At 52.1% G+C, this 26,134-nt stretch overlaps 11 protein-coding genes across 11 annotated transcripts; 4 read left to right on the forward strand and 7 right to left on the reverse strand.

The window, feature by feature from the left end:
• Positions 1-124: 124 nt before the first annotated feature.
• On the forward strand, positions 125-869 carry COCSADRAFT_230545 (uncharacterized protein). The gene has a single exon (XM_007704545.1). It carries the CDS (start codon positions 172-174, stop codon positions 724-726), a length of 555 nt encoding a protein of 184 aa, XP_007702735.1. The 5' UTR covers positions 125-171; the 3' UTR covers positions 727-869.
• A 1,523-nt stretch (positions 870-2,392) lies between these two features.
• Positions 2,393-4,609, reverse strand: COCSADRAFT_183412 (uncharacterized protein; the record flags this gene model as incomplete). The annotated part of the gene is made up of 3 exons (XM_007704546.1): positions 2,393-4,311; positions 4,359-4,529; positions 4,579-4,609. The coding sequence occupies 3 exons, from the start codon at positions 4,607-4,609 to the stop codon at positions 2,561-2,563; spliced, it is 1,953 nt and encodes a 650-aa protein (XP_007702736.1). The 3' UTR covers positions 2,393-2,560.
• A 353-nt stretch (positions 4,610-4,962) lies between these two features.
• COCSADRAFT_39093 (uncharacterized protein) lies at positions 4,963-5,970 on the forward strand. The gene is made up of 3 exons (XM_007704378.1): positions 4,963-5,074; positions 5,157-5,440; positions 5,529-5,970. The coding sequence occupies exons 1-3, from the start codon at positions 5,072-5,074 to the stop codon at positions 5,551-5,553; spliced, it is 312 nt and encodes a 103-aa protein (XP_007702568.1). The 5' UTR covers positions 4,963-5,071; the 3' UTR covers positions 5,554-5,970.
• Positions 5,971-8,168: 2,198 nt separating this feature from the next.
• On the reverse strand, positions 8,169-11,182 carry COCSADRAFT_201801 (uncharacterized protein). Its single transcript, XM_007704547.1, has 6 exons — positions 10,739-11,182; positions 10,647-10,685; positions 10,560-10,592; positions 10,389-10,506; positions 10,332-10,339; positions 8,169-10,278 (listed from the first exon to the last, which is right to left on the reverse strand). The coding sequence occupies exons 1-6, from the start codon at positions 10,940-10,942 to the stop codon at positions 8,260-8,262; spliced, it is 2,421 nt and encodes an 806-aa protein (XP_007702737.1). The 5' UTR covers positions 10,943-11,182; the 3' UTR covers positions 8,169-8,259.
• A 752-nt stretch (positions 11,183-11,934) lies between these two features.
• Positions 11,935-12,472, forward strand: COCSADRAFT_45542 (uncharacterized protein; the record flags this gene model as incomplete). Its single annotated transcript, XM_007704466.1, has 2 exons — positions 11,935-12,075; positions 12,326-12,472. Coding segments are annotated over 2 exons (288 nt in total), but the record flags the coding sequence as incomplete, so codon positions are not given.
• A 2,138-nt stretch (positions 12,473-14,610) lies between these two features.
• On the reverse strand, positions 14,611-15,659 carry COCSADRAFT_39097 (uncharacterized protein). Its single transcript, XM_007704379.1, has 3 exons — positions 15,190-15,659; positions 14,975-15,087; positions 14,611-14,893 (listed from the first exon to the last, which is right to left on the reverse strand). Exons 1-3 carry the CDS (start codon positions 15,296-15,298, stop codon positions 14,801-14,803), a joined length of 315 nt encoding a protein of 104 aa, XP_007702569.1. The 5' UTR covers positions 15,299-15,659; the 3' UTR covers positions 14,611-14,800.
• A 430-nt stretch (positions 15,660-16,089) lies between these two features.
• Positions 16,090-16,706, reverse strand: COCSADRAFT_230634 (uncharacterized protein). Its single transcript, XM_007704548.1, has 3 exons — positions 16,690-16,706; positions 16,251-16,630; positions 16,090-16,187 (listed from the first exon to the last, which is right to left on the reverse strand). Exons 2-3 carry the CDS (start codon positions 16,441-16,443, stop codon positions 16,099-16,101), a joined length of 282 nt encoding a protein of 93 aa, XP_007702738.1. The 5' UTR covers positions 16,444-16,630; positions 16,690-16,706; the 3' UTR covers positions 16,090-16,098.
• Positions 16,707-16,910: 204 nt separating this feature from the next.
• COCSADRAFT_162828 (uncharacterized protein) lies at positions 16,911-18,529 on the reverse strand (the record flags this gene model as incomplete). Its single annotated transcript, XM_007704549.1, has 3 exons — positions 16,911-17,216; positions 17,300-17,615; positions 18,357-18,529. 3 exons carry the CDS (start codon positions 18,527-18,529, stop codon positions 16,911-16,913), a joined length of 795 nt encoding a protein of 264 aa, XP_007702739.1.
• Positions 18,530-19,539: 1,010 nt separating this feature from the next.
• Positions 19,540-21,075, reverse strand: COCSADRAFT_148024 (uncharacterized protein). The gene is made up of 3 exons (XM_007704550.1): positions 20,595-21,075; positions 20,342-20,548; positions 19,540-20,291 (listed from the first exon to the last, which is right to left on the reverse strand). Exons 1-3 carry the CDS (start codon positions 20,752-20,754, stop codon positions 19,783-19,785), a joined length of 876 nt encoding a protein of 291 aa, XP_007702740.1. The 5' UTR covers positions 20,755-21,075; the 3' UTR covers positions 19,540-19,782.
• A 253-nt stretch (positions 21,076-21,328) lies between these two features.
• Positions 21,329-23,445, forward strand: COCSADRAFT_162830 (uncharacterized protein; the record flags this gene model as incomplete). The annotated part of the gene is made up of 8 exons (XM_007704551.1): positions 21,329-21,455; positions 21,507-21,587; positions 21,649-21,856; positions 21,924-22,531; positions 22,583-22,644; positions 22,691-22,781; positions 22,831-22,876; positions 22,926-23,445. 8 exons carry the CDS (start codon positions 21,329-21,331, stop codon positions 23,443-23,445), a joined length of 1,743 nt encoding a protein of 580 aa, XP_007702741.1.
• A 593-nt stretch (positions 23,446-24,038) lies between these two features.
• On the reverse strand, positions 24,039-24,921 carry COCSADRAFT_28732 (uncharacterized protein; the record flags this gene model as incomplete). The annotated part of the gene is made up of 2 exons (XM_007704346.1): positions 24,039-24,651; positions 24,734-24,921. 2 exons carry the CDS (start codon positions 24,919-24,921, stop codon positions 24,039-24,041), a joined length of 801 nt encoding a protein of 266 aa, XP_007702536.1.
• Between the last annotated feature and the right edge of the window lie 1,213 nt (positions 24,922-26,134).

Genomic DNA, 26,134 nt, shown 5'->3' on the forward strand with positions numbered 1-26,134 from the left:
CACACACACACACACACACACACACACACACACACACACACACACACACACACACACACATACATACATATGTACTATCAACATGTGAAGGTACGTACATACTTACACGCTACTCACAGTACGTAAGTAGTACATGCAGTACTCACATGGCACCACGTGCAACACCATGGCATGGCTCTCGCTCGACCCCCCATCACCACCACCACCACTACCGCCATGGCCAGGTCTGCACAACTCGAGTCGAACCTTGACGCGCCATTGCCAAGACCCGTCTTACATGTGTACACAGCACATCCACGGCTAGGCACTTCTAGCGGCCCTGCATGCACAACGAATCGCCAGTCTGCCGCTCTCGCTCTCGGCCCAAGCGCTGATCCCCGTTTACAAAAAGCCCATCAACACCCTGGCCATCAAATTGGCTGCTCTCGACACCTGGCAAATGCAAATGCAGCCGAACAGGACGAGGCTACTTCGTGCCGCCGCGAACTCATCTTCACCTCCCACACCAGCCCCTCTGACACTGACATGGACATGGACATGGACCTCCGCCTGCCCGCCTGTTGTCGTCGTCAAGTCAACCCACGCACCGGCAAACGGCACGCCACCATTGGCCCTCCAATGCCCAAAAGCCGCCAAATTTGCCCATCGTACTTGAGATTTGCCCTGATTCAGGTCCCCGCACAGGAGCGGGTGGAGTGGGAAAATTGCTGCAAAAATCTCGTCTGACTCTTACCCACAAACACAGGTCTCCCCCCCCCCTCCCTCCCTCTGATCAGCCCAAAACACCTGGCCCATGTGAACTAGGGCCACTGCCCCTCACGTCAAAGGGGGAGGGTAAAGGGAAACTCAGAGTGCAAACACCATCTTCCAGCCTGAGCATCCCCAATCGGACATTTGCGTGACAAGTGCCAAAACCATATCCCATCTATTACTAAAATCAAATGCCCACCCTACATGAGACACGCTGCAGAAGCTGTTCATTGTGCATGCCAGCCCGCCCGTTCAGGTTGATCTGCACGTAGCCTCCTTTCATCTTGCGGCTGACTTTTCACTCCCAACCTCTCGCTCTGTGTGCCTCTCTGCTGTGTGCTCCGCTACCGCTTGCTACATATTCATCCCGTATCCGCGGCACGCTCGCACAGAGCCAGCCACTACCACTCCACAATGGCAGATCTTCCAGAAGCCAATAATCTCTCTATAGTGCCACGACGTCGTCGACATCGACCGACGCACTTACCCACCCTGTTATTTCCCGCCTGTGTGACTGGCTCACTCCCCCTAACCCTCATTACCCCCCTCCCTTCACCGCCACAGCTAGGAAAAATGGGCAATCAATGTCGGACGCGCAAGAAAACTTTGGCGACAAGATGCAACGGGTGTATCCTGAAGGCCTGTGCATCCAGAGAGGCTCTGTGTTCACGCCCCCCCCCCCCCCACCCCCATCCTCTTTTGGCTCAAAGGCTAATACTTACTACTACTGCTATGACTGATGCCGCCGCCCGCCCCTGTCCATGAAATGCATGGACATCTCATCTCCTGGCTACGAGCTGCGAACCACGTATATAGCCCGTGGCAACGACATGCCTCTTGTCTCTTTCGTAACGGGCGTTCCTCTCCTTTTGCTTTTTTCACTGCACATTGCGTATGACCGTGGGAGCTAGACATGGACGTTTCAGCATTCCCCACACCCTGCATTCCCTCTTTCCTTCCTTTTGGCGCTCCTCTCCCCACACATAATCACCACCAAAACACCAGCCTCGCACCACGTCTCTAGTACCGCTACACCAACTCGCACCGTGCCAACGATTTAGAAAACGACAATAAAGCCACAGTAGCCACTTGCTTAGGTTGACGTACGTGCGCCCCGTCGCAATGGTGCCGCAGGGCGAGCAAAAGAGCCGCATGCCAAAATGTTGACTTGCACGCTGGTGGAGCCCATGCGTCCCTGACTAACGAACGCTACTTACCTACTCTGGCCTTTTAGCTGCTAATGCGCACGTGCTCGCCCTGGACTAGCACTCGATTCGACGAGACTCGCTACGAAGCCAATACTGAACTATGGCGTAGCGCTGTGCTTGTACCCCTTTCTTCTTTCAACCGAAAAAGGTCACCTGCTACATGTGTTCGTACCTACATACATATGTGTGTCCATTTCCAGGCCCCCTTGAAGCCATCAAGAACATGTGATAATACTCTTTTTTTCTTTTTCTGCAGTAGGCTTGCGAAATAAATGCTGTAGGATGTAGTTTGTGAAACGACCACACTACCTCAACGGGTTTGTACTTGCTCTTGCTTTTTTGGTCGTGTTGCTTACTGGCTACTTCCGCTACTGACACGCGATGACATCAATCCTAGTCATTCGTGGATACAACCTCTTGTGTAGATACTCGTTCTACTGCATTCCCTGTACTACATGTGAACCACCAAAAGTAAGAGGACAAGTGTAGAACAAAATCACAGGAAGAGAAGAGTCAGACATATCACCTTCACATAATACAAAGAGAAAGGTAACATTAATCTTCCCTCTTTAAAACTCATGCCTGAATGGCTCCTTCCCAGCTCATTCCTTCTTGTCGTCATCTCTCCCCTCAAGCTGCACTGCAGCCTTTTTTCCAGCAGCTCCCTCTTCCATTCCATTACTCCGCTTGCGTCTTCCATCAACATGCCCTACCACATGCCGCCCACCCGTCGAAGCACCATCATCATCACCACGACCCGCTTCCCGAGCTCGTTGTAGCCGACCCTCTTCACGCTGTTTCTGTTTGCGCAACCGCGCCTTTTCCGCACCTTGTTGAACAACCACCTGTTTCTTGTCCTCGATAACGATGTCTTTTCTCGTGCTTCCGGGCACCGCAATCTCTCCTGCCGTTCTCGAACCAAGCTCAATTTTTTTATATCTTACACTCCACTCACACACGCCTTCTGGCGCTCCAAACCCATTTATCCGTACATCTAGCGTCGGGAACCCCACCAGTGTCTCCGCTCCAGTCTCGTAGTCCTGTCGGAACACGGCCGGCAGAGTGTAGCGCACGTCAGATGGCCGGAGCAAGTCCAAGGCTGCTAAGATGAAGCGGTACGGGCGCGCACAGGTTGCATCCAGCATGTCGGCTCTATTCTGCTGGTACGTGGGTAAGTGGTGAGCATCGGCCTTGCTAAAAATCCGAAGAATAAGTTTGTCCCTGGGAAGGAGGTTGTGGAGCTGGATCCAATAACGGCCGTCAAAGAGGCGGAATGGCTCGCCCCGAGAAGGACGGGAGTTTGGGGATGGGGGGTATATGAGATAATTTGCAGCATCTTTCCTCTCGTTTACGTCAAGAGGCTGCCGCGTGAGGAGCCATTCTCGCGGATGCGGCAACGACAGATCAATACCCTCTTCTTGATGCTCAGGAAAGGGAGTAGGCTGATCCCAGAACCGCCACCATACACTAAAGACACAATAGTTCTTTTTACGAACTCCATCCCAATGACCCACATCGTCATCCTCCAACTCCTCAAGCTCTGGGTAGATGCGATGTATGGTCGCCGCAAGCTGGCCGAGAGGCGCCTTGGCTCGTGGTGTTACCAGTTCGGCGACCCGTTCCAGGAGCCCATAAGCCGTGTTCTTTGCCTCGATCTTGTCGGCAGTCGTCTCAATTGGGCGCGAAAGGAGGTCTGAGAAGAGTGGAAACCTGACAATCAGACAGCCTGTTTGAATGTCGAGCTTGATTAGGCAGTTCTCAAAGAGCTTCTTTGCAAGATCTTTGTGTTTCTTGACACGCTTTTGCATATGCAACGACACGTCAACCAACGATCTGACCCTGAGCGCCTCTGGAAGTTTGTAGTTTTTGTAGATATGACGTATAGCGTTGCGAGATGTCAACGTCTGTATCTGGTTCGTCTTGTCTTCTGCCCAAGCAATGCCTTTCTCTTCGCATGTCGCAATTAGTCGTGTCTTTTCAAAATCAAGAAGTGGCCGCAGAATCTTGATGCCTCCCTGCTCAATAGGAAATGGAATATTCAGACTAGGACGGGGCTTCAGCGGATTGCCGCTATGGTACACTCCGTAAATACCCTCACATTCGGGTATCCATTCTTTGCGCTGCATAGCCTGGAGTCCTGACCGGAGTCTGTTGTTTGCCATTCTCATCATGACTGTCTCGGCCTGGTCGTCAGCATGATGGGCCACTATCAGGCGGTTAATTTTCATGTCTCTGCATGCTCGACCAAGGGCCTGGTAACGCAGCATGCGTGCTTCCGTCTCAAACCGCTTGCTATCATGGAGATCAAATTCTGTAGGCCATGTGAGAGAAATTATAGTGGAATCGATACCGACTTAACCAGGTCAGTAATTGTAGAGTAGAGGAATGATGTGTGCCTACGCTTGGAGCGCAATTGCTCTGCCACCCAGCTGGCTTCTTCTGTGCTCTCCGGGCGCACTTTGTGATCTACAATGAAACCATGGGCTTTGGGCAATTCTGAGTCTTCTTCTTGGAAGTCTTTGTATAGAGCAGCCAATGCCATTGAATCCACGCCACCGCTTATGGCAATGCCTGTATTAGATGGTCAGCCAGACATATCGTGAACTACTTTCCACAATACCCACCCAAAGCCTGTCTGCTTGACCAAACATCTTGCGCACCGTGCAAAGAATTCCAGTCTAGAGCCTGCCTGAACTCATCTTTTGTAACTGGCAAACTCTTCACAGAGCTGTACCGTCGTAACGTCCTCACTCCATAATTGACTGACACAATAGAGGAACAACTCCTCAATCTGAGGACATTGCTTCTCCACATATAGGTACCAAGTACCCACGTTCGTCGCGACAGCCGGCAGACAAACAAAATAACGTAGCGCGCAAAGGCACAAGAAAAAATTACTAATTCTGGTAATGCGCGAGATGGATGTGTTCCGCAGGTGATTCCGAGGTACTACGGTGCACGGACATGGAATTTTCTGGAAAGGCAAAGCACAACATCCTTCAGTCACTACTACATCCCAACGACCTCAATTCCTCCTTCTCCCCGCTACAAACCCGCCGTTCAAGCTTCCTGTGATACCCAATTCCCACCCGCCTTCCTTCCAACCCGCCACAATGGTAAGTCCCGCCGCCTATACTACCTGCCCGCACCACCACAAGAAATCGGTCTTTGCTAACAATGCCCTCGCTCTCTACACAGTCCACCATTAAGTCTATTCGCAGCATTGTGCCCCTCCTCGACCGTATCCTCGTGCAGCGCATCAAGCCCGAAGCCAAGACCGCAACCGGTATCTTCCTCCCCGAAACAGCCGTCAAGGACCTCAACGAAGCAAAAGTCATTGCTGTCGGCCCCGGCGCCTTCGACAAAGACGGAAAGCGCGTCACCCCCAGCGTGCAGCCCGGCGACAAGGTCTTGATCCCACAATTCGGCGGTAGCCCGATCAAGGTTGGCGAGGAAGAATTGAGCTTGTTTAGAGACCATGAGTAAGTTTTTTTGCGCTTTTATTGGATGTGGCTGGGCATATTTCAAGGAAAGATGAGGGAATACAGAGCTAACTGGTGATTCTTTTAGGCTGCTGGCCAAGATCAACGAGTAAATGGAGAGAGACTCTTGTGTAACATAGCGAGTGGGTTCGCATGAATTCACTTGTACAACTTTTTGTATCAATACCCTCTTCCCAGACCAAATACCTTTCTCCGCCGCCGCCCGCTTTCCGGTTTGGATCCTACAAAAAAAGTAAATTCACGCAATGCGACTAGCTTGATTGCCGGGGTCCCGTCGTAGTCATATATACATATAATCTGGCCTAAGCAAAAAACATATTCTTTGGTGCGTGGAGAGCGATTCTTCAATATGCATGTATTTAACAAGATGACGGTTCGGGATGGTTGAATGGGAGACACGAAACGAACGAACGAAATGAAATAAGAAATCTCTGCTCCAATTGCAAATTCAAGAAACGTATGTGTTTTGTGAAGATGTATTGTGCATGCTGAGTTCCATTGTACAGGGAAATATTGAAATCAAAGTACGTAGCCGGCGACCCAACGCGCCCACATCTTAGATTACAGTAACCCACTCACGGTTGCTTAACTGTATCGTTATAGTCAACTTAAATTGTACTTTCTTACTAGTTACTTTACTTTACAAGATTGTTACCTATTAGCTAATTGAATAGATTAGTAGTTGTCGAACCTATTGTCCTTCTCATAAGTATACCACTCCACTCCATCGCCAGACAAACTCTCATGGAGCTTACACTATCCTGCTCGCCCTAACTTGGAGTAAGCTTAGAGAAGTATCAGCACCTAACCCCGTGTAACGTTTAAGTTAACTACAACGAGAGTAATAATGAGGGGGTTAGGAGGACATAGCTTCCTATATCCTTATAGCAGCCTATCCTTAGCGGGAGACCAGGTCACGTGATCAACGCCCCGCGATGATCATCCTTCCCAGCAGGATCCTAATTGGTTTCCTAACCATCTGTTATCATTACTAGGATATGAATCCTTTCTATTGTTACTTATAACAAGAATGTTATTATCGCAGCATTATAGTGGTTGTGCAGAGTGTAAGGGGCTACGCCCATGTGTATGGCTTGGCTAGGCTAAGCAGATTGAGTATATCTACGCAACTACCTTGACTTCAAGACAAGCTTGAAGTCTTGTTACTGCCTTTTTGGCAAAATGGTCGACGTAAGTAGTTGTACGTTGGGCTCAAAAAGCCTGCCCATTACACAAACCCCGTATAACACTAATCTAATTTTTCATGGTACCCAAACCCCTGTATAGTACGTTAGCATAGTGGGTCACAATACGGCTTAAAGATATTGCAAAAACTTTAAATCAAGTTTACGTAGTAACCAAGGGTTGGGGGGGTAGTCTAAGGCTAGAAATGCCTAGGGTTAGAGTCTAGAGATTAGTGTATAGGTCGGTCTATGGCGCTTATGGCTACTGCTGCCCCTCTCCCCTAGGGCGAGAGCAATCTCAGGAAACACGGAAACAAAGCTGAGGCTTGCGTAGTTTGCATTGCTAGCACTGGACTCGCGTAGCATGCTTGCAACTGCTGTGACTCATGGGACCCCCAATGGTGCAAGTCTAAGAGTTGGGGTCAGGCAGGATATTAGGACTTACGGCAACTAGGCTGAGGCTTGCACGGTATACATTACTCGCAGTGGACTCGCGTAGTATATTCGAAAATGATATTTCATAGAGCGCGAAGCCTACGAGGGTCAGGATTGGTGTTGCTTTTCTTATTCTTACAACGGTGCCAACATGATTAATTTAACATCACTTATCTCTATTTCGCATGTATAGTAAGGATTAGTATATTCAATAGTTATATTTTCATATCTTTTAAATCTCTTTTCTATACATTTTTTGCGGTAGCTATGTGCATAACGCTTCGCAATAGCCGTAGTTATATAAGTATAGTAGCTACAATACCAGCGAACTCAAGTTTACTTTATCAACGCCTCTACTATAGATTAATACCATGATTATTCTTTCTATATTATTCACGTAATAGTTAGCACTAAACAAGTATATTAGAATTAGAGTCGATTTTTATCATTATATAGCTTAAATTAGTATACTGAATTTTTAGAGTTAGCTGAATCTACCTCTATATTATAAGATAACAAGGCGAACTCTCTTCTTAACGCTAGACAGAAGGATAAGAGAGGCACAATTAGACACTATAGCTACGAAGGTCTGCGTTAGAAGGTAATAATTATCGCGGGGTAAGTGGAGTTCACATAATATACTATTCTACTAAGATTAGGCCTAAAAAAGCATCGCTATACTTAAGCCTTAATAGTAAAGAGCAAGTAATATTAAGAAGCTATATTAAGTAAGATAAGTGTGTAGACATGTAGAGAAGAAGAATATTCTTCTTCTTATAAAGATCTTAAAAACTAATAGACTAATGGCTCTTATAACTATTAATAATAAGTAGTTAATATCTACCTATCTACCTATACTACAGCTCTTTATATAAGTATTAAAGTGCTCTAACTAGGCAAGAGCAAGCTGGTGATTCGCCCAGCTAATAGGACTCACTTCAGGAATCTAGTCGGCAGGAATATTTTCAAACTAGATGTTGATAAGCACCTTGCCCGCAAAGACAACAAAGGGTAGTATGTTCATCATTATTCGTGATATGTATGGGTGAGGTGAGCAAAAATCAACCTACCCAATTGGAAACTCTGTTATAGACACACACACACACACACACACACACACCCCAATGCCTCTCCACCTGCGCTTGTACTAAAACTCCTGGATATCGATACAAAGACGTCTTACCAACCCGAATTGGCACCACCACCGCCCCACTGCCTCCCACTACCCCCCGACTGACCCTGATCATACGAATCATACGCCCCACCCTGACTATACCCACCATAACTATTCTGAGGTGGCGGCTGGTGGTGGTGAACCGGCGGCTGACCCTGATATCCCGGTGCAGCCCCATAACTCTCATAGCCCTGCTGATAACTCGTCGGCATCGCATAACTCGGTTCCTGGCCCTGGCCTCCCGAGTACTGACCGTGGGACCATCCGTAGCCGCCTGCTGGGACCGCGTTGCTATACTCGGCGGGAGGCTGGTATGCTTCACCTGCGTACGAGGACTGGTAAGGGTGGAAGTTGGACCATTGGGGGGAAGGTTGGGGCGAGGGAGGGGGGCGGTAGGCGAATCCGGTAGGAGAGGCAGGGCCTTCGTCGCCGAATTCGCGTGACTGGCCGGTACTACTGCCGCCGCCTAGGCCGCTGAGCAGGCCACCGAGGGGACCGGGAACCATACCGCCTAGAGAGCCGAAGAGGTTGTTGGAGTTGCCAGAGGGTTTGCTCGAATTGCCGCCGCCGCTGTGGCTGTGGCTGTGGCCTTGAAAACTGGCTACGCCTGCTGCACCGTGGGAGTGGCCGTGGGAGTGGTCGTGATTACCGCTGTGGTTGTGGCCTTCTCTTACCGACTCTGAGGAGAGAACGTCGTTCAGATCCTTACCATGGTAGTTGTGCGCCCAGTTCTTGACTACCTCGAACATATTGTTGTGGACCTCACAGTGGGGATCCCGGAGAGCAGGGTGGTGGAACACGCGGACTGCGTCGTCCAAGACTTGGTCGACGGGGACGTCTGGATGGTCCCATGCGTAGATGACGCGGGGCGCGACGTATTGAAGGATCGCTACGGCGACCTGACCGGCAGGCGGGTTGAGAATATTTGAGAAATGGTCCTTGGACAGCATGCTGTGCGTGGGGTTGGTCGAGGTAGGGTCCGTCCAGACTTCAAATTGGTGCTTGGCTGCCGAGTCAATGACAGCTGAGGAGCCGCTCTTCAGCTGGCCCGATGCCGTTTTGATAATTGGGAGGATAAAAGGTGCAAGCAGCGACAACACGAAGATAGTGACGCGCTCGGTGATGGTCTCGATCAATTTCTCGAGGCCAGGGATCTTGGAGATGATGTTGGAGATGCTACGAACAACATTATCCCTAAAAACCAGGATAGGGTAGATCTTAGGAATGATAGTCGCAGGATCCATGTTCGTTCCTGGAATATCCGGTCCTGGCGGTCCACCAACTGAGCCGGGCGGAGCATCAAACTGGTCAGGTCCGGCTCTGGAGGAGCTGTAGTCGCCAAACCCGGAGCGGGAATTCTCTACAGCTTGTGCATCTGATGAGGCCTGCAGACTCCTTGCCTGGTTGACAAGGTCGCCAGTGCCTGGGACCATGTTCAGAGCATCAATCAAGCCACCGCATGGATCAGATCCTCCAGCCCCCCCGGATCTCTTGCCATTGGACGAAACTGCATCCACAAGGGCAGTGTTGACCTCATCAATCTCGGTCTGGGTGATGTGATCGTTTGCTTCCCCTAGAACAGAGTGGAAGAAATCAACGCCACCAAACGTGCCTGTGACCAGCGGGTAGGTGTGCTTTCCGTTGAGATTGATGGCAGTCTGTACACCAGTATGAGGGAATACGTTATTGTATCCAAGTTCCCGCAATACCAGCTCCGTGTAGTTTGTGTGGGCGCCGTAATCTTCGAGGCAGTGTAGTCCCTGACCAAGACAACGAAGCGCTTCTGCCAGGTCCTCGTCTCGTCCTCGCTGGCCTTCAGGACCATGGGTGTACAAACGACCAAAGTGGATGGCTCGCGCAAATGAATATTTTACGTATCCCGAAGATGTCGCCCAGTTACCCCGCTCATTGGCAATGTAGTTTTTCATTCCTGTCTCAGGATCAACGGCAAGCTCAATTTCTGATACCGGGCCACGAAGACGTGGGTCATATTTGCGAGCATCCTCGTTATCAGCATAGTCTTTCTATGACAATATTAGAAACAGTAAGAACTTGGTTGTGTCTTGTATAGACTTACGGGATTGTCTGTCTCCTTGTTAGCGTGTATACTTGTGACTAGGCTAGCTTCGCTTACCGATATGTTCTTCGGGTCTGTAGACGCCTAATCTCTCGGCTGTGACCTCAAATTCTCCAGTCGCATAACCGAATGACATGAAAGACAGAACCCAAACCAGAACACGGATAGTTTCTCCCTAGTTAGCGTCAACATGCTGTCATGTATTACAACTATACTTTTTGGGCGCACCTGGACTTTGGCCAATGTACCAACATCAACAGCCTAAAGGAGTTAGCACGTCCGTTTATTTATCTTTTCGTGATCTTCTTAACTTACCTGTGAGTAATCGCGTAACCAGTTACCAAAGTACACACGCTGCGCCAAACGTCAGTATTTGCAGTGGGTGTGACATGCAAGCTTGCTCCAACCTTGATCATTTGACTCTTCCACTTGTGTCCCTTCAAGCAAGCGACTGTCGCAAGCATATCCTCAATATCTCCATGGCGCCAGTTTTTCCCCTCGATTTTGGAGATAGAAGCGATATTGCCGGCGCCAAAGGCATCGACACTGGTTGGCAGCAGGACCAGGATCGCAAGGGCGACGAGCAGCAAGTATTTGGATGAGACACCCATTTTTGCTGGGATGACAAAGGGAAAAGGTAGGTGTAGGAGGAAGAAGAACTTGTAGATAAGTCGAGTGACAGTTGGAAGGTGCTGACCACTTATGCACCACGCCGTCACACGGATAAGGCGGTGCTGGGATGACGCCACAAGTCACGACGACCCACCTTGTGATTCCAAAAAGAACAAAAAACTGGCGCGCAGGTTGCTAGACACGGTGTGAATGGATTTCACACAAGCAATCCCAGTTTCATATACCCACATCTGGTGAGGCTTTGCTGCCCGACGCACTGTTGGGTTGATTGCGCCACAACTGCCCCACTTGCTATGCAGATGATGTAGTGAAGGGGGGCCGCGAGCATGAGGGGCAGCTTTTCAGCTGAAGCAACCAGCGCTTACGCCCAGGGACAGTGACCGACCAATCCTCAGCTGAGCGCAACGCGCTGGTCGTGTTACCTGCCGTGGGCGACTTTGCTGCCTAGCGGATATGTTGGAGGGAATAACTTCCTTTCGATGCGGCGCCTACGCGTTATATCATAACTTTCTCCCATACACCCAGCATGGAGCATGACCGGCACGGAAGTGAAGTGCCTGAATTGGGATATCAATCTTCCGCACCGCCTACCATGGAAGCCGAAGCCGAAGCCAAGTCAGAACGACGTCCACGCACGCCTGAATCGTTTCGGCAGCTATTTCCAGATTACGACAAATTCTATGATGCTGCCGCACATGGGGATATCGAGACGGTGAAGACTATGCTAGACGCTGGTGTGGATGTTGAACGCCAAAGAGACGATGGAGCCACACCACTAGTCATCGCCATCTCCAAGCGCCACGCTGACATTGTACAGCTCCTGCTAGAAAGGGGCATCGATGTGGACAGCCCAGTCCTTAACGCACCCCCAGTATTCCACGCAGTCAAGGCATCAGAACATGCTCCTCGCCTCATACAGCTGCTACTTGACCATGGCGCCGATGTACAGGCTACTACAGGGCCTGCCAATATGACCGCCTTGCATTGGGCGGCTGTTAACGGCATGATTCATGCTGTTGACTTCCTTATCGACAAGGGATTGGATGTCGACAGGAGATGCAAAAGGGGAAAAACTGCTCTTGTTCTTGCCGCAGAAAACGGACACACGACGGTTGTCAAATTGCTTCTTGCAAAGGGTGCAGATCTCCATGCACGCAGTGGGAATGGCGGCACTGCGTTGGTGTGGGCTGCGAGCTGTGGACATGTAGAGACTGCGAGATACTTGATAGAAGAGGGCAGTAGACTTGAAGATCGCGATGAAGAGAACTTGAGTAGGTCTAGAAACTGTTCTGAACTACTGCTAAACCTGTCTGACACCACTAGCCGCTCTATCCATTGCCAGCGACTCAGGTCATTTGGAGATGGTAGAATTGTTGATTGAAAAGGGTGCAGACGTCAACGCGCTGAGTACTGAACCGAGAAAGTCTACCCCGGCCGTGTGGGCAGCAATTTTGGGACACGACAAGGTGCTCAAGACACTAATACAACACGGAGCGGATCTTTCAGTCACCTTAAATGACGGGGCGACTCTAATCGATGCCACTCTGAAGAGAGGTCGTCTCAACACTACAAAGACATTACTCGAGGCGATCGGTGGGCCAGACTATCCAAAGGACAGTGTAGCACTCCAAATTGCCGCAACAAAATGTGTTGCTGGAATGAGTCCTCTGATAAAAGTCATCTCACTAATGTTTCCGCATATCAACACCCATGATGCTCCGCCGGAGAAATGGGGCTGGATAGGATGGATGCTCGACCAAGGTGGAGAGCTCGTCAAACCAATGGCAATGCTCAAGCTGCTGCAATTTGCACTATATGATGGAGAACTTGGTATAGTAGCTGAGCTGCTCAGACTGGGTGTTGATCCAAATACGACTGTCTTTGACGGGGATACGCCACTTCATGTCGCAGTAGGCCGTCACAACAAAGACCTTTTGCGTATCCTTCTCGATTCCGGTGCTGATCCGGCTCGGCCCTCAAAGAGCGCTGATACCCTAATGCTCACACCGCTACACTATGCTGTAGTTCAGCTGTCTACCGACGCAAAAAAGGACACTTCAATCGTTGATATGTTGCTTGCGACAGGCAAGTGCAGGCTTATGGAAGGCGAGGGCGCAGCCTGCACTGTCTTCGCTTACGTACTGCGTAGATTTGAACGTTGGGAAAATGGATTGGCCGAGGAACTAGCATTTCGAATGCTAGACTCGATATCAGACGTCAACGAAGACCGTTCCAACGACGGTTGTACGCTCATGCATGCTGCGTACAAAGTGCCTGGCCTGATAGACGAGCTCCTGCAGAAGGGGGCTGATATCAACGCCAAGGACAAATACGGCAAGACACCTTTTCTCATGGCTTGTAGATCAGGGCCAGGGCTACTTAAGTTTCTGGTCTCGCGAGGTGCTGATCCATTCGCTGTCGCCATCGATGGCCGCTCAGCACTGCATATCGCTGCTGCCAACGGTCGTGGACTGGTACTCGAGTACCTCCTCAATTTGGACATTGCGGAAGAAGGCAAATTAGATATCGAAGCCAAAAACAACCGAGAACATGTGCCTCTGATAGTAGCAATGATAGCACACCACGAAGAAGCAGCACTGTACCTGCTCGACCGCGGCGCAGCACCTACCGGTCACCGTTTCGACCGCAGAAAGGCAACAGCACTACACTTCGCAGCCATGGCCAGCATGCACCGCGTTGCGGACCGAATCCTCGCAGACCCAGACTCAATCAACGAGATCAACGTTCACGACACCAAAGGCCAGAGCCCCCTAGCAATGGCGTGCATGGCGCCCTCCCCTACCATCGTCCCCGCCCTCCTCTCCCACGGCGCTCACATCAACGACCCCAACCCCCTAACCGGCGACACCCCCCTCCACACCGCCCTCCAACGCCCGCACCACATGGGTCCACGCGACAAACGCTATGGCAACCCCGCCTTGATCCTCCTCCACCACCCAGACATCGACATCGCCCCGCGCGACTCCCAACTCCGCACCCCCCTCCACCTCGCCTCCCTCCACCATAACGTCCCTGCCACCGAACTTCTCCTTGCCAAAAACGCAGACCCAGACTGCACCGATAAATACGGTAAAACGCCCTTATCCTACGCGTCTAACCCGAACATTGCCATCTTGCTGCTTGAACACGGGGCGAATGTCAATCACGCGGAGCCAAACGGGTGGACGCCTGTGCACAGGGCCGTGGAGAGGTGCTGGGTTAATGCCTATGAAGTGCTGGTGAGTAATGGGGCGGATTTGGAGACCAAGACAGGGGATGATGGGTTGAGTGCGCGGGAGAGGATGAAGAGGATGGGGGGTTATGTGAGGTGGGTGAGGAGGGAAGATGAGTTTTTGGTCGAGGATGTGAAGATGGAGGAGCAGAGGGCGAGGGAGTTGGAGGGTTAAGAGGGATGCTGGGAGGTAAGTTTGTTATGTGTATATGTTATTTTGTCGGGTTAAGGATAACTACGTCTTTTTAGTCAAACATATGTGAAATTGAAATTCTTAACGATTCTTTGGCAAAGTACGTGAGTTGCTGTGGTAATGTAGAACCATATCACATGTGATGATCTGACATCAGGTACTAGTGCACTTAGGAAAAGACAGCTGATCTCATAGCATGTATCAATGGCATACAGAGAGAATGGTGAATGCAAATCATGTCATTGAAACATTACAAGATAACCCATTATATTCTTTTGTGTCGGCGTTTTCCCACCCAGAGCTCATTTCTCAGGCTGTGCTACTGGGTCGTATTTACCCTCAGCCTCAAGCCTCAACGTAGGCGTCGTATCCTCAATACCCCCAATGGCTCATACTCTACTCCATTCTTCTCTAGTGACCAGGCTTGACCTTCTTGGCCTCTTCTTGGAGATCCTTGATCTGTTGCTGGGTGTCCTTGCCGGTCTCGGATCGGTCTGCCTTGATCTGTGTATTTCGTCAGCCAATGCTCTAATATTACCACTTTGGTGTATTCCAATGCGTGAATTAATGTCAGGGTGAACATACGGCGCTCTCGCTGTCACTGGCAAGTTGCTCCTCCCAGTTTGCCTTGCCCTCCTTTTGGTTCTTCAGTTGCTCCTGCTTCTTCTTCTCGATCTCTTCAGCACGGTTTTCGCTGTCTGTCGAAAGGTCGTTAGCTATGTCTCACCACGCTTGTTGCCATTGGGCGGCAGGTGCTCTGCATTATTGACAATGGACTGACGAAGATGGTTCAAACGTACGGAGGGCAGACTCCTTGCCCGCGGCGCGGACTGTTGACTGCGAGAAAGCTGCGCGCTGGGCAAAGACAAATGGAGTGCGACGGGTCGCAAAGGCACGGATAGCAGACATGGCTAGTTTGGTTGTTGGGAGCGGAGATGGAGGAGTAATGGTAGTTTGTTGAGGGGTTTCGACGATCTGGTTTGACGCGTCAAGATTCAGTTCTTCGGTTGTTCAATGGAGATTCTGAGTGGAAAGAAGAATGGATGAGTTTTATATCAAAAAGAAAAGAGTACAGATGAAGCCTGCAAACCTGGAAACTAGTATGCTCAAGAAGAAAGGATGGTTGCTCGAGGAAACATAGGTTCCTCGGTTAGTGGAGAGCTAGCATTCGAGAAGACGTCATAACGTCATAGCTGCCCGGCCGGCAATCACCATTACGACGATTTGCCCGGCGGGCAGTAACGCCAACAGCAAGACGCTTATTAGTCAGGATGTTTTTTGCTTTTGCGCTTGTGAAGACATGAACGGAGGTCTGGATGTCAAGGCTCCGTTGGTGCTTCTGTGGCTGCAGATGCTGCACAGGTGATCCCTCACCCCGCTCGTGAGTGTGGCAGAAGAACCACGGTCGGCTGAGCTTCCTCCTTGTGCCTGGATGCGTTGAACGTGGCGCATGCGGTCCATGTCCACGGGGTAGCCGCTGCATGGATGAGCTTCTGGTGATGGTGGGGGCGCCAATTTGCATGGCTAAGCTGATTGAGGGGCGCAGCAGTCTCCTCTATCCATAATAGAGTAGTAGGCGGGTCTGAGCTACGTCGTGTCCGCCCACCTCAGCGAGCCACGTAGTAGGCATTCACTCGCTCAAGTTCATCACGATGCAGCACGAATTGACACTTTTGTTTTTGATATGTTAACAAGTTGCGTTTCCATTCCTAGGATTCACTGCCCTCGAAAACGAGGCGTGTAATGTATGAGGAGAATAGAGCTCCCGAGGAAGAAATGATACTAGAAAGATCGAAGAAGAGATCGAAACCGCCCAGTCGAGGGCGTCGTATAAATCCTCATACAATGGAAATAGAAAAAAGAAAAAGGAGAAGAGACCAACGAAAACGACCCTGCGCCAATGACTGCGTAGAATCATCCCAGCGTCGTACAGATGTTAATGCACCCAAGAAACCGATGACCCACAACACGCTTTGACACCGCCGCTTCGCAAGATCGCGCCAACAATGGTATATACCGACACCGCTTGAAAACCCCAGAGACCAACCGTACATAGGAAATCTACCCCTTTGTAGAGCGCCATGATAATGGCAGCCGGGCGACAGCAGTGTCCGACAGCAACGCTATAGAACACCTACGCCTGTAACCAAAGGTTTTCAAAGTTTTTGAAAGGTATAAGAATAACCGAGAAATGCGACCCAGAAATAGAAAAACACCAAAGATGTGCAGACCGCCGTGAATGCGTTAGCGCTTGAAAGCAAGAGACCGATACTCTCTATCCGGAAATCATGTTTGTGTACTACAATTGCAACGCCGTGGCCGGTTTAGTGGTAAGCCCAATATGTCGAAGAAGATATCGTTGTTTATACAGGGAGAATCGATCGTGTAAAGTGGATGAGGCTCCGGGGATATCGAGAAGAGAGCGAGTTAAGGATCCAGGTAGCCACTAGCCCGGCAACAAAGGAGGAGCTGCAATGCTGACCGAACAGATCAATTGGTCTCGTGCCAGCAAGACTCTGCTCTACCAGCGTCGCGACATGAACTGTTGCTGCATCTGTCGGTTGGGAGAGACGCTTGGTGGGGGGCTGGCAACAGCGCGTGTGGACGGGTCGACAATGGGGATGGCATTGCGAGTGCGCTGGGCTAGTGGCTGGTGTAGCTTGGTTTGCGAGTTGTTCTGTTGGAAGCCGACGGGAGTGTATGGGTTCGGGGCCGAGGACAGGACAAACGAAGGGGTGGGCTGCAGCTGGTGCTGCAGAGGAGACTGCTCAGGCGATCCGCTTGAGAGCGAGGAGCGATCTGAGCCTGACGAGTGGATAGACTGCAGCTGTTCATCGAGTGTCAGCGCCTTGTTGGGGCGGATTCGACGACAGGGGATGGGTGGCAAATGTCGTGAGGTAAGCGACTTACATCATCCTCGGTAAGCAGGTGAAAGGGGCAGAACATCTCATCGTCCTCAATGTCAAACGACCTTGCGGCCTCGAAGTCGCGCTTGTATGCGATGAGGGTGGGCGGCTCGACGTTGAATTCCTTGGGGGTGCGGACTTGGCGGAACTGCTTGTTGTGCTGCTGGGCCGAGATGCGGGGGGCCCTTCGTGAGCGGCCGCTGTGGTGGTTGTGCGAATGGGCGTTGAGGTGCTGAGGGTGGTGCTGCTGCGCACCATAGTTGAAGAACTGCGACATGATGATAATGATGACGGAGGGGGATGGGTGATGATGGGTCGGTCTGTTGTTGGGTGAGGGGCTGTAATATGCGGTCCAGGGAGCTCGACGACAACAAAGTGAGACAAAGGAGGCTTGGCTCGGGTAATGGGGTCTGCGAGGGTGGATTGGGTAGGCAGGTGAGAAAGTCGGTCGAGTGTAGGAGCAGGAGGGAGCAGTATTAACTATGGGAGTTGCGATGCGAGGCTGATAAGATGTGTGTGAGAGAAGCGGAGGTGCGAGAGTGCAAGTGCGAGGAGGCAAGAAGAGCGAAAGGGCTGGAGAAGAACGGGCTGGGTCAGACGAGATGGGCGGGGGGCCGTGCGACGAGCTTTTGTGGGCCCACGCCGGTGATTGGGCGCGACATTTGCCACCACGCGCCCCCTGTGCCTGAAGCGGCCTAGCCTGGCATGGCCAACGAGCGCTATGGGCCGGGCGACCGCTCTGGGGCTGCTGGCGGCGAGGTCATGGCAGTGGTGTGGTGAGGTGAAGCGCCGCCCGGGGCCCAGGACACGGCGCTGCCTGCATGCTGGGAGCGGGCAACGAGTGGATAGCGAGCAGCCAGCAGGCCAGCATCCACCGTTGCAGCATCGCCCATCTGCCATGATCCCAGCAGCCAGCATCGCCATGGCCTCGAGAGCCGCCGACTCCAGGTTGCACCATCAGCAGCGCAGCGCAGTGTACAGGTTCCCTTAGTGGTCGCGCCCACTGGCCAGGAGAACAAGCCCCAAGCGGCGCATTATCAAACAAGACTTATGCGACACACTGCGCTAGGACGCCAACGAGGCTGAGCAAGTGACCAACGCTGCCCGCGCCCTGACCGCTATTTTCCTCTTCGAGAGCGTCGACTTGCACATCGTCGCCAGGGGAATGCATGTCCACAGCAGCTAGCAACCTAGCACGCTGCCAGCCCGACGATGCGTTGGTCGGCAAAAGCATCCCGCAGCCCTTCTCCGTCGTCGACTTCAGGGCGCGTGCAACGCTAAAGCACTGGCATGGCGGTTGAGGGGGGCGCTCCAGGGATCCGTGGCCAAGGCACTGTCCCTGCGGGCGCACATCGCTTCTGCTTGCACAGCTGTGTGGGTGTGGGTGTGGGTGTGGGCGTGTGTATGTGTATGTACTATGGGAGTCGAGAATGCCAGCGCTGTTTGGTTATGGATGGGCACGCGAACACTGGCACCCCCAGCCGCTTACAGCCATCAAACCCACGCCGTTGCACCCTCGCCCGCCCTCGACCACGTCCGCCCGCACACGCCCGCCCGCTCGAGATTCGAGACACTTACATGCTCGGGACGGGGGGCCCGGGCTTGTTCGGAACACTGGCAGGACGAGAGTGACGTTGGACTCGTAGGCTGCCTGCCCCCGCCCAATCACATCGCGCAAAAAGCGAGACCAAAATAGCGCTCACTGGTTCTGTCCGGCCCGAGCGCGAAGCCTGTCTGCCCAGCGATCGGCGCTCCTCGCGCGCACTCATCGTTTTCGCGCATTCCGTCACTCACTCCATCTTCGCATGAGCAGTCTCGCCACAACGCTCTCACCACTGCGCCGCTGCAACATGATCATCACAGCGGAGCCCGGTCTGGCGTCCCCTCTGCGCAAAACATGCCTGTGACAGGCCAAGCCACACGCATGAACGCTGCCCTACACTCTCGAAACACGCTCATTTGCTGACCTGCCCGCCCTGCTCGACAAGTGCAACTTGACGCGGCCTGGATCAATACCTGCGAAGGCCGCCAGCACCCTGAGCCCTGTTAGTTAGTTACATGCGCCTGCTTAGCTAATAGCGTATCGGCACTTTAGGTGCTGACCACCTCGTTAAATGCGAGTATCACAGGGCCTGCTCCTGGCAGTCGCACGGGGCAGTAGTTGTGCGAAAGGGCCCCTTTTTGCTGCCGTCCGGTGGCGCATGCTCACGCTTTTCTCGTTGAGAGAGTTGAATCAGCCAAGTCGGCCGTTGACGCCATGCTGTATACACAAAGCCACCAGAAACTATCCCATCTATCAAAATGTTCCATGTTGCGTGTTGCGCGATTCGTGCACACTATGTTACTCTCCATGCTATGGCCTACGGAACATCAAACCTCCACCTGTCCATCCATCCACTCGCCATGTTTCCACTCAAGGCATAATCCGCACATGTCCCAAACACTCGACTTCTAGAAACCGACCAAGCACAGCCGTAAATCCCTACTTTACTTGTCCAGCCCTCTAGCCTTGACAAACTTTGCAATCTGATCTTTGCACGTCTTGTCCGTATACGACTCCCAGACTTCATACAGCGAAATCAGCTCTTGGGTGCATTCGACAACAGCCTCAATATCCACGTTGCTCTCAGCAAGCCAGTCGACTAACTTTTGTATCCGCGCCTGCATTCCTTGCCCGCCTCGAGCGTTGCCCAGCGTTTGAAGTGCGTTGTTCATCCCCACTGCATTAACCTGCGAGCCGATCGGTTTCAACACGACTGCTAGGAACATTGCTGTAATGGCAATCACATGTGGTGCGTGCAGGAGAGGCAGGTCTGTGAGATAGTGGTCGTTGATGATTGACCATGCAAGCGCATTCTCTTCCTGTGTTAGCTGGAATTGGGTTTGTAGTTCCGCGAGGCTGCGGTATGGGTGGTGGAGTATCAACTGCGAGTTCATCTCTGATATCAGCGAGAACTCGCACTCGCCAATTTTAGATATGTCGTTGAACGAAGTATCTGTAACACTGTCAGAAAATGTTTTGGTATGCGTTTGGTCATCATGTTACCCCAGCAGTGCCGCGCTTCTGCCAGCACCATCCTAATGTGCTGTGGACATTCCTCCATCTTGCAGGCCAGGTACAAGGCTGTTGCCAGCACAAGCGCTGGGTTCGTCCGCCGTATCTCAACTTTGGTATAGAAACGCCGTACATAAACCTGTGCAGTAGCCAAGGCCTGCTGTCGGACACCTAGAGGCCTCGCCATCTTGGACAGTTCTGTAACACATCAGCAGTGGTTACAGACGCGCCGCACAAGACTTACGGTGAGAGAAGTAGATACTCAGATGTCTCCGGTCCGGAAGGGGATATAGGTTAACGAGGTTTCTTTCTGCATCTTCCATTCGCTTTCGCTCTAGGGCTAGGTCTTGCTTTGTAAACGTCCAGAACTTCCGCTGGGTAGACTCCCAGTAGCTGGATGACATGTTGGATATCTGCTTTGCCAAGCCTTTTCCCGTGTTAAACAATCATAAACGAGTTTTGTGGGAGTCACGGTGTACGCCTTGCTCTTTGATTTGTTTAGTATGTGTTACAGGAGGTTGTGAGGAATCGTCCTCCCGGCTGGTGTTTTGTCAAGCCGAAAGTTAATACCACGTTACAAGGCAGCAAGAGACCAGAATAACAGCACTGGTCGGACACAGCGGACTTTTGACTTTTACAGGACTCGTCTAACAATACATGGGATAAGAGCAGTTTGCATGATAGTGATGGAACGGGACAGAAGCGGTAGTTGTGTATGGATGCAGGCCCAATCATGTGTGAGCTAAAGCCGGGGGGTTGTCGTGGCTTCCCTCGGCGTCGCGGTCTGTCGGCCTAACCTCTTTTAGCGAGCCTCTCCAAGCTTTGAGACTGACCTCATACCCCACGTTCGAGTCCTACAAGCTTGTATCTTACCCGCCAGTCATTCTACCCGTAATCTGCCTCGTCCCGGTGTCGATAGCCGCCCTCCCTCGCGCGTCGCGACCTCAGCCATGATAGACCGAAGATAGCAGGACGACAATGGACACACAAAGCGCAAGCGTTACCGACGCCAGGGTGGACAAACTATGGTCGACGCTCGACACGCGCAAGCAGGGCCACCTCGACCTTGCCGGTCTCAAAAAGGGCCTGCGAAAGCTGGATCACCGTAAGGGCCGACCTTTCGCACTTTTGTCCCTTCGCTAAGAGGATACTGTAGCCTTAAAAAATGCGGACCAGCTCTTGGATGATGTGATGGAGGCTGTCGATACAGACGGAAACGGAAGGATCTCATACAACGGTCAGTCGTCTTGACAGGAACCTGCGCAATGCCTGAGCCCTGCTGATCCGCTGCTTTGCAGAGTTTCGCACATTTGTGCACGAGACCGAAAAAGAACTCCGCCACTTATTCCAAACTATCGACTACAACCACGATGGAAAGTTGTCAAAGGAGGAGCTGCGCTCTGCATTGAGGACTGCTGGTCTCACGGTCCCCAATCGCAGCCTTGACACCTTCTTCTCTGAAGTAGACACAAATAACGACGGGGTTATCAGTTTCGAGGAATGGCGGTACGTAACTGACTTCGCCGCTACCTGAAGCCTGGCATTTGCACAAGCATGCTGACCGGCTCAAAAGGGACTTTCTTCTTTTTATACCCGTCAGTGAGCCGTCGTTGGGCGCCGTCATGTCCTATTTCTCCGCCACGATGAAAGTTAATCCAGAGGGCGATGTCCTCATAAGTGATGACACAATCCAAGGCTTAGGTACTGCACAGCGTTTTCTTCGTTTTCTATTTGGTTCCCTTTTTCTTGTAGCGCATACACCGCCCTACAAACCCCTTCCACCAGAACATCATGCGCCGCTCGATGTGGAATCACCTTTGAGTTCGGCGCTTGCCCTCCCAGACACCCTCCCGCCACGATCTAATGACGAGAAGACCAAGTCTTCTGTCCAAGAGATACAGGCAGGCATCATAGAGAGCTTAGGAACCATGCTGATTGCTTGTGTTCCCAATCCAGGCTATTTCGTGGCGGGAGGCATCGCAGGCATTGTTTCTCGTACCTCTACTGCTCCCCTCGATCGTTTAAAAGTCTACCTCATAGCGCAGACCAGTGTGGCGGAAGAAGCTGTCGTCGCAGCGAAACATGGCAACGTTGTCAAGGCTGCCATGAACGCTTGGAGACCACTTGCGACCGCCACCAAGGAGCTATGGCAGGCTGGCGGCATGCGTAGTTTGTACGCTGGTAGGTGTTCTAGATGGCCTTCAACTGGCTTAGACTAACGAGGCATGCCAGGCAATGGCTTGAACGTGGTCAAGGTGATGCCAGAATCAGCCATTAAATTCGGCTCTTACGAGGTAAATATACTTGGAAGTAAACACGACACACTCCTAACTTGTCCAGGCTGCGAAACGCATCTTTGCTAAGATTGAAGGACATAATGACCCGGCAATCATACACTCGTGGTCAAAGTTTGTCGCAGGAGGTCTTGCTGGTAGGTGCCACGATGCCGTGTTGAAGTTGCAAAAGCTAAACAGTTGTAGGGATGGTCTCACAATTCGCCGTCTATCCCATTGATACATTGAAATTGTGGGTAAATCTCAGTTGTTGGGTGCAGTAACAAGCTAACTGTCTCTAGCCGTATGCAATGCGAGACTGTCTCTGGCGGTCTACATGGCAATCGCCTGATCTGGGCCACAGCAAAGAAGATGTGGACCTCTGGCGGCATTGCCGCATATTACCGCGGGTTACCCATGGGCATTTTTGGCATCTTTCCGTATGCAGCACTTGACTTGGGTACATTTGAGTACCTCAAACGCTACGTGGCCCGGCGCAATGCTAAGAGGCTCGGATGCCATGAACAAGACGCGGAACCCGGCGGCTTCATGACGGCAGCTATTGGTGGGTTCTCTGGTGCGTTTGGAGCCAGTGCCGTTTATCCGCTCAACTTCCTCCGAACACGACTACAGAGCCAAGGCACTGTGCTGCATCCCAGGACGTATACTGGTATCATGGATGTGACGAGGCAGACGATTGCTGGTGAGGGTGTGAGGGGACTGTTCAAAGGCCTCACACCGAACCTGCTCAAGGTTGTTCCTGCTGTTTCAATCACGTACGTTGTATATGACAAGTCGAAAAAGGCCATTGGCCTACCATGAGCGGGTGTGGGGAATGGAGGCCTCAAACTACCCGACATTGTGAAGCGATGGGTTATCGAGGACCAAGGCTCAACCACATGAATAGGTGAATGGCCACGTAGCCGTACCCTAGAGGCACACCAAGCAGAAGTCATGTGAGGTGTGTGTTAGTCTAATACACATTTGGAATCCTAGGATCTTACAAGTAGCAAGAGAGGAAGAGAAGGAGAGAGATAGTCTATTTTTCGTTTGCGTATATCAAGACAATGATACCCCCTCCCTTAGCTTGCAAACATGGTATGAGTTGCGGCACCATCAATCACTATTCTTTCCAAATTTTGAAGGGTACAAAGAGTATTTGAGCATGCTGGCTGCATACGCCTCTGAGGATGAATAGGTAACATGTAGTAAATAAATCAAGGAGAAAACGAGCCAGTATTGCTTGTGCACAAGGGGATGTGTTGTTGCTACAAGATGAAGTGTCTATAGAAAAATACACTGGTGAAAATGACTACGAGTAGATGCGCACCTGTCCCAAAACGCCACTACCATGCCATTGGCAGACATAATCTCTCAGAGGAGAAGAAATAAGAAAAGGAAAAGAAAGCGACTCTCTACTTTGTAATGATAATCAACAAGACAAGAATAACAATGAGCGCCACAATAACCGTCAAACTCCAATTCTCCCTCGCCTTCCTCGAAAACCGATCGAGGCGACCACGCGCACGATTGAACTGAGCCTGGTGCCTATCTACACCTTCCTCGACATCGTCAAGCAGCATGACGTGGTCATCTAGCTCCTGCCCAATCTGCATACTAAGCTCGCGCTGGCGGCCGATGCTAGCACCGAGGCGGTCGAGCTGGTCATCCTGGTCGCGCAGGACTTGGCTGTGGTACTCGTGGATCTGCTGGTTATCGAGGTGGGAATGGTCAGGAGCGGCGTCGGGATCTGACGAGGGGTCGTCGCGGTAGGGGAAGAGGGCTGCGCGGTTGACGGCATCGTCGTCATCGTCGTCTGCGTCGGTGAAGCGGACGGATTTGGATGATCTACTGCCGGTGGAGGTGTTGTTCTTCTTTTGGGCAGCGCTAAAGTCCGAGGCGAGAGATGGGTCGTTGGGGGTTACGAGGGTGGCGGAGGATGATGACGAGGCGCTGGCGGAATGGTCGAACTGCGCGGTGAGTTCGGCTAGCTGGGTGCGTAGGCGGGGCAGTTGCGATGTTATGGATCTGAAGGCGGAGATGTGTTGGCATATGGAGGCACATATGGTATGGATCCAGCCAAGGGGTGTGGGTGGGTGGGTTTGCTTACTCGTCTGATGTGTCCTCGACTTGCGACTCAAGGGATTCAATGCCGGACCGCAATTGCTCGAGGGAGCGCGAGATCTGGCCATCTTGGCTGTTGGAAGGGAGGTTGAGGGAGAGGGCGCGTTGGCGCTCGAGCAGGGAGAGTTTGATATGGTCGGCCAAGAGGAACAACTGGGGAGGGTTGGTAGCCATGGCTGCTGCTGTAGTGGTGGTGTTGATGGTGATGATAGTAGTGGTTGGTGGATGGCTGGTGGTTGCCGGGTGCACAGGATGCGGCGCTACGGGAACCAGCAAAGGGCGTCAATGCTGGAGGGTGATATAATAATACCACGACCTGAGGCACCCGCGCCAGAGAGCGGGATCAATGCACGGGATGATGGTTGGGCGGGTGGAGACAAGGCTGGTGCTTTGGTCTGCTCTAGGAGCGGACCGCTGACGACAAGCCCGCTCCACCTGCACGTGGCCGGGGGCTGGAGACGCCCGATTGGCGGGGACGAGCACCCAAGTTACCATGTACACCCATTGCCCGCATGCTCCCTCTAGTTTCGGGACTATGTGCATTCCTGACCGCCATCCATGGTATTTGCTTCTGGCGCTGCCCTGCTTGGGAGACAATAAAACCACGCGCCAGGCTCCATAGTTGCTCCAACCCCCACCACCGCCTCCGCTGCCACCATCTCTCCTCCTCTCCAGTCTGTCCCCGCCGCCCCCAGCCATGCCTTCGCCCGGTCCCATCCCATTTCCAGCAGACCGGCGGTCGTCGCGGTCGTCTAGCGCCGCCAACGAGCACGATGAGAGAATGACGGTCGGTGGCCCTCCTGGCAGTCCTTCGCCTTTGGCTCTTCGTGTGTCAAACTCACCCTCATCCAAGCGCCGACAGAGTCGCATAGTCAAGGTCCCGCCCGAATTCCAGAACCTCGAATACCTCACCGAACCCGACAGCAACCTCGTCTGCCTCATCTGCCACACACCCTTTGACAAGCCCGTCCAGCTTTCGTGCGAACACTACTTCTGCCGCGACTGCCTCGACCATGCATGGGCGCCCCAGCAACACACCCGCCGAACCTGTCCTACGTGCCGCCATGCTGTCGAGACGGATCAGGATATACGTCCGGTGCCCAAGATTGTCGAGACTATGCTTGATGAGTTGGTGGTCAAATGTCCAAACACAAAGGCTGGCTGCAACTGGCAGGCCCAACGCGTCAACGTGCGCGACCATGTCATGCTGTATTGCGAATACACTCCCGTCATGTGTCCAGCAGTAGACTGTCGCTTGCCTACAACCCAGAAAGACTTTCACAAGGGCTGTCTGCATTACACGGTGAGCTGTGAGGACTGTCATACTTCACTCATGAAGAGGGATCTCGAGGTAAGTCTGGTCGATAACTATGCATATGCGGCGGCT

This window comes from Bipolaris sorokiniana (genome assembly GCF_000338995.1).
Source record: "Bipolaris sorokiniana ND90Pr unplaced genomic scaffold COCSAscaffold_12, whole genome shotgun sequence".
In the NCBI taxonomy this organism is placed as follows: domain Eukaryota; kingdom Fungi; phylum Ascomycota; class Dothideomycetes; order Pleosporales; family Pleosporaceae; genus Bipolaris; species Bipolaris sorokiniana.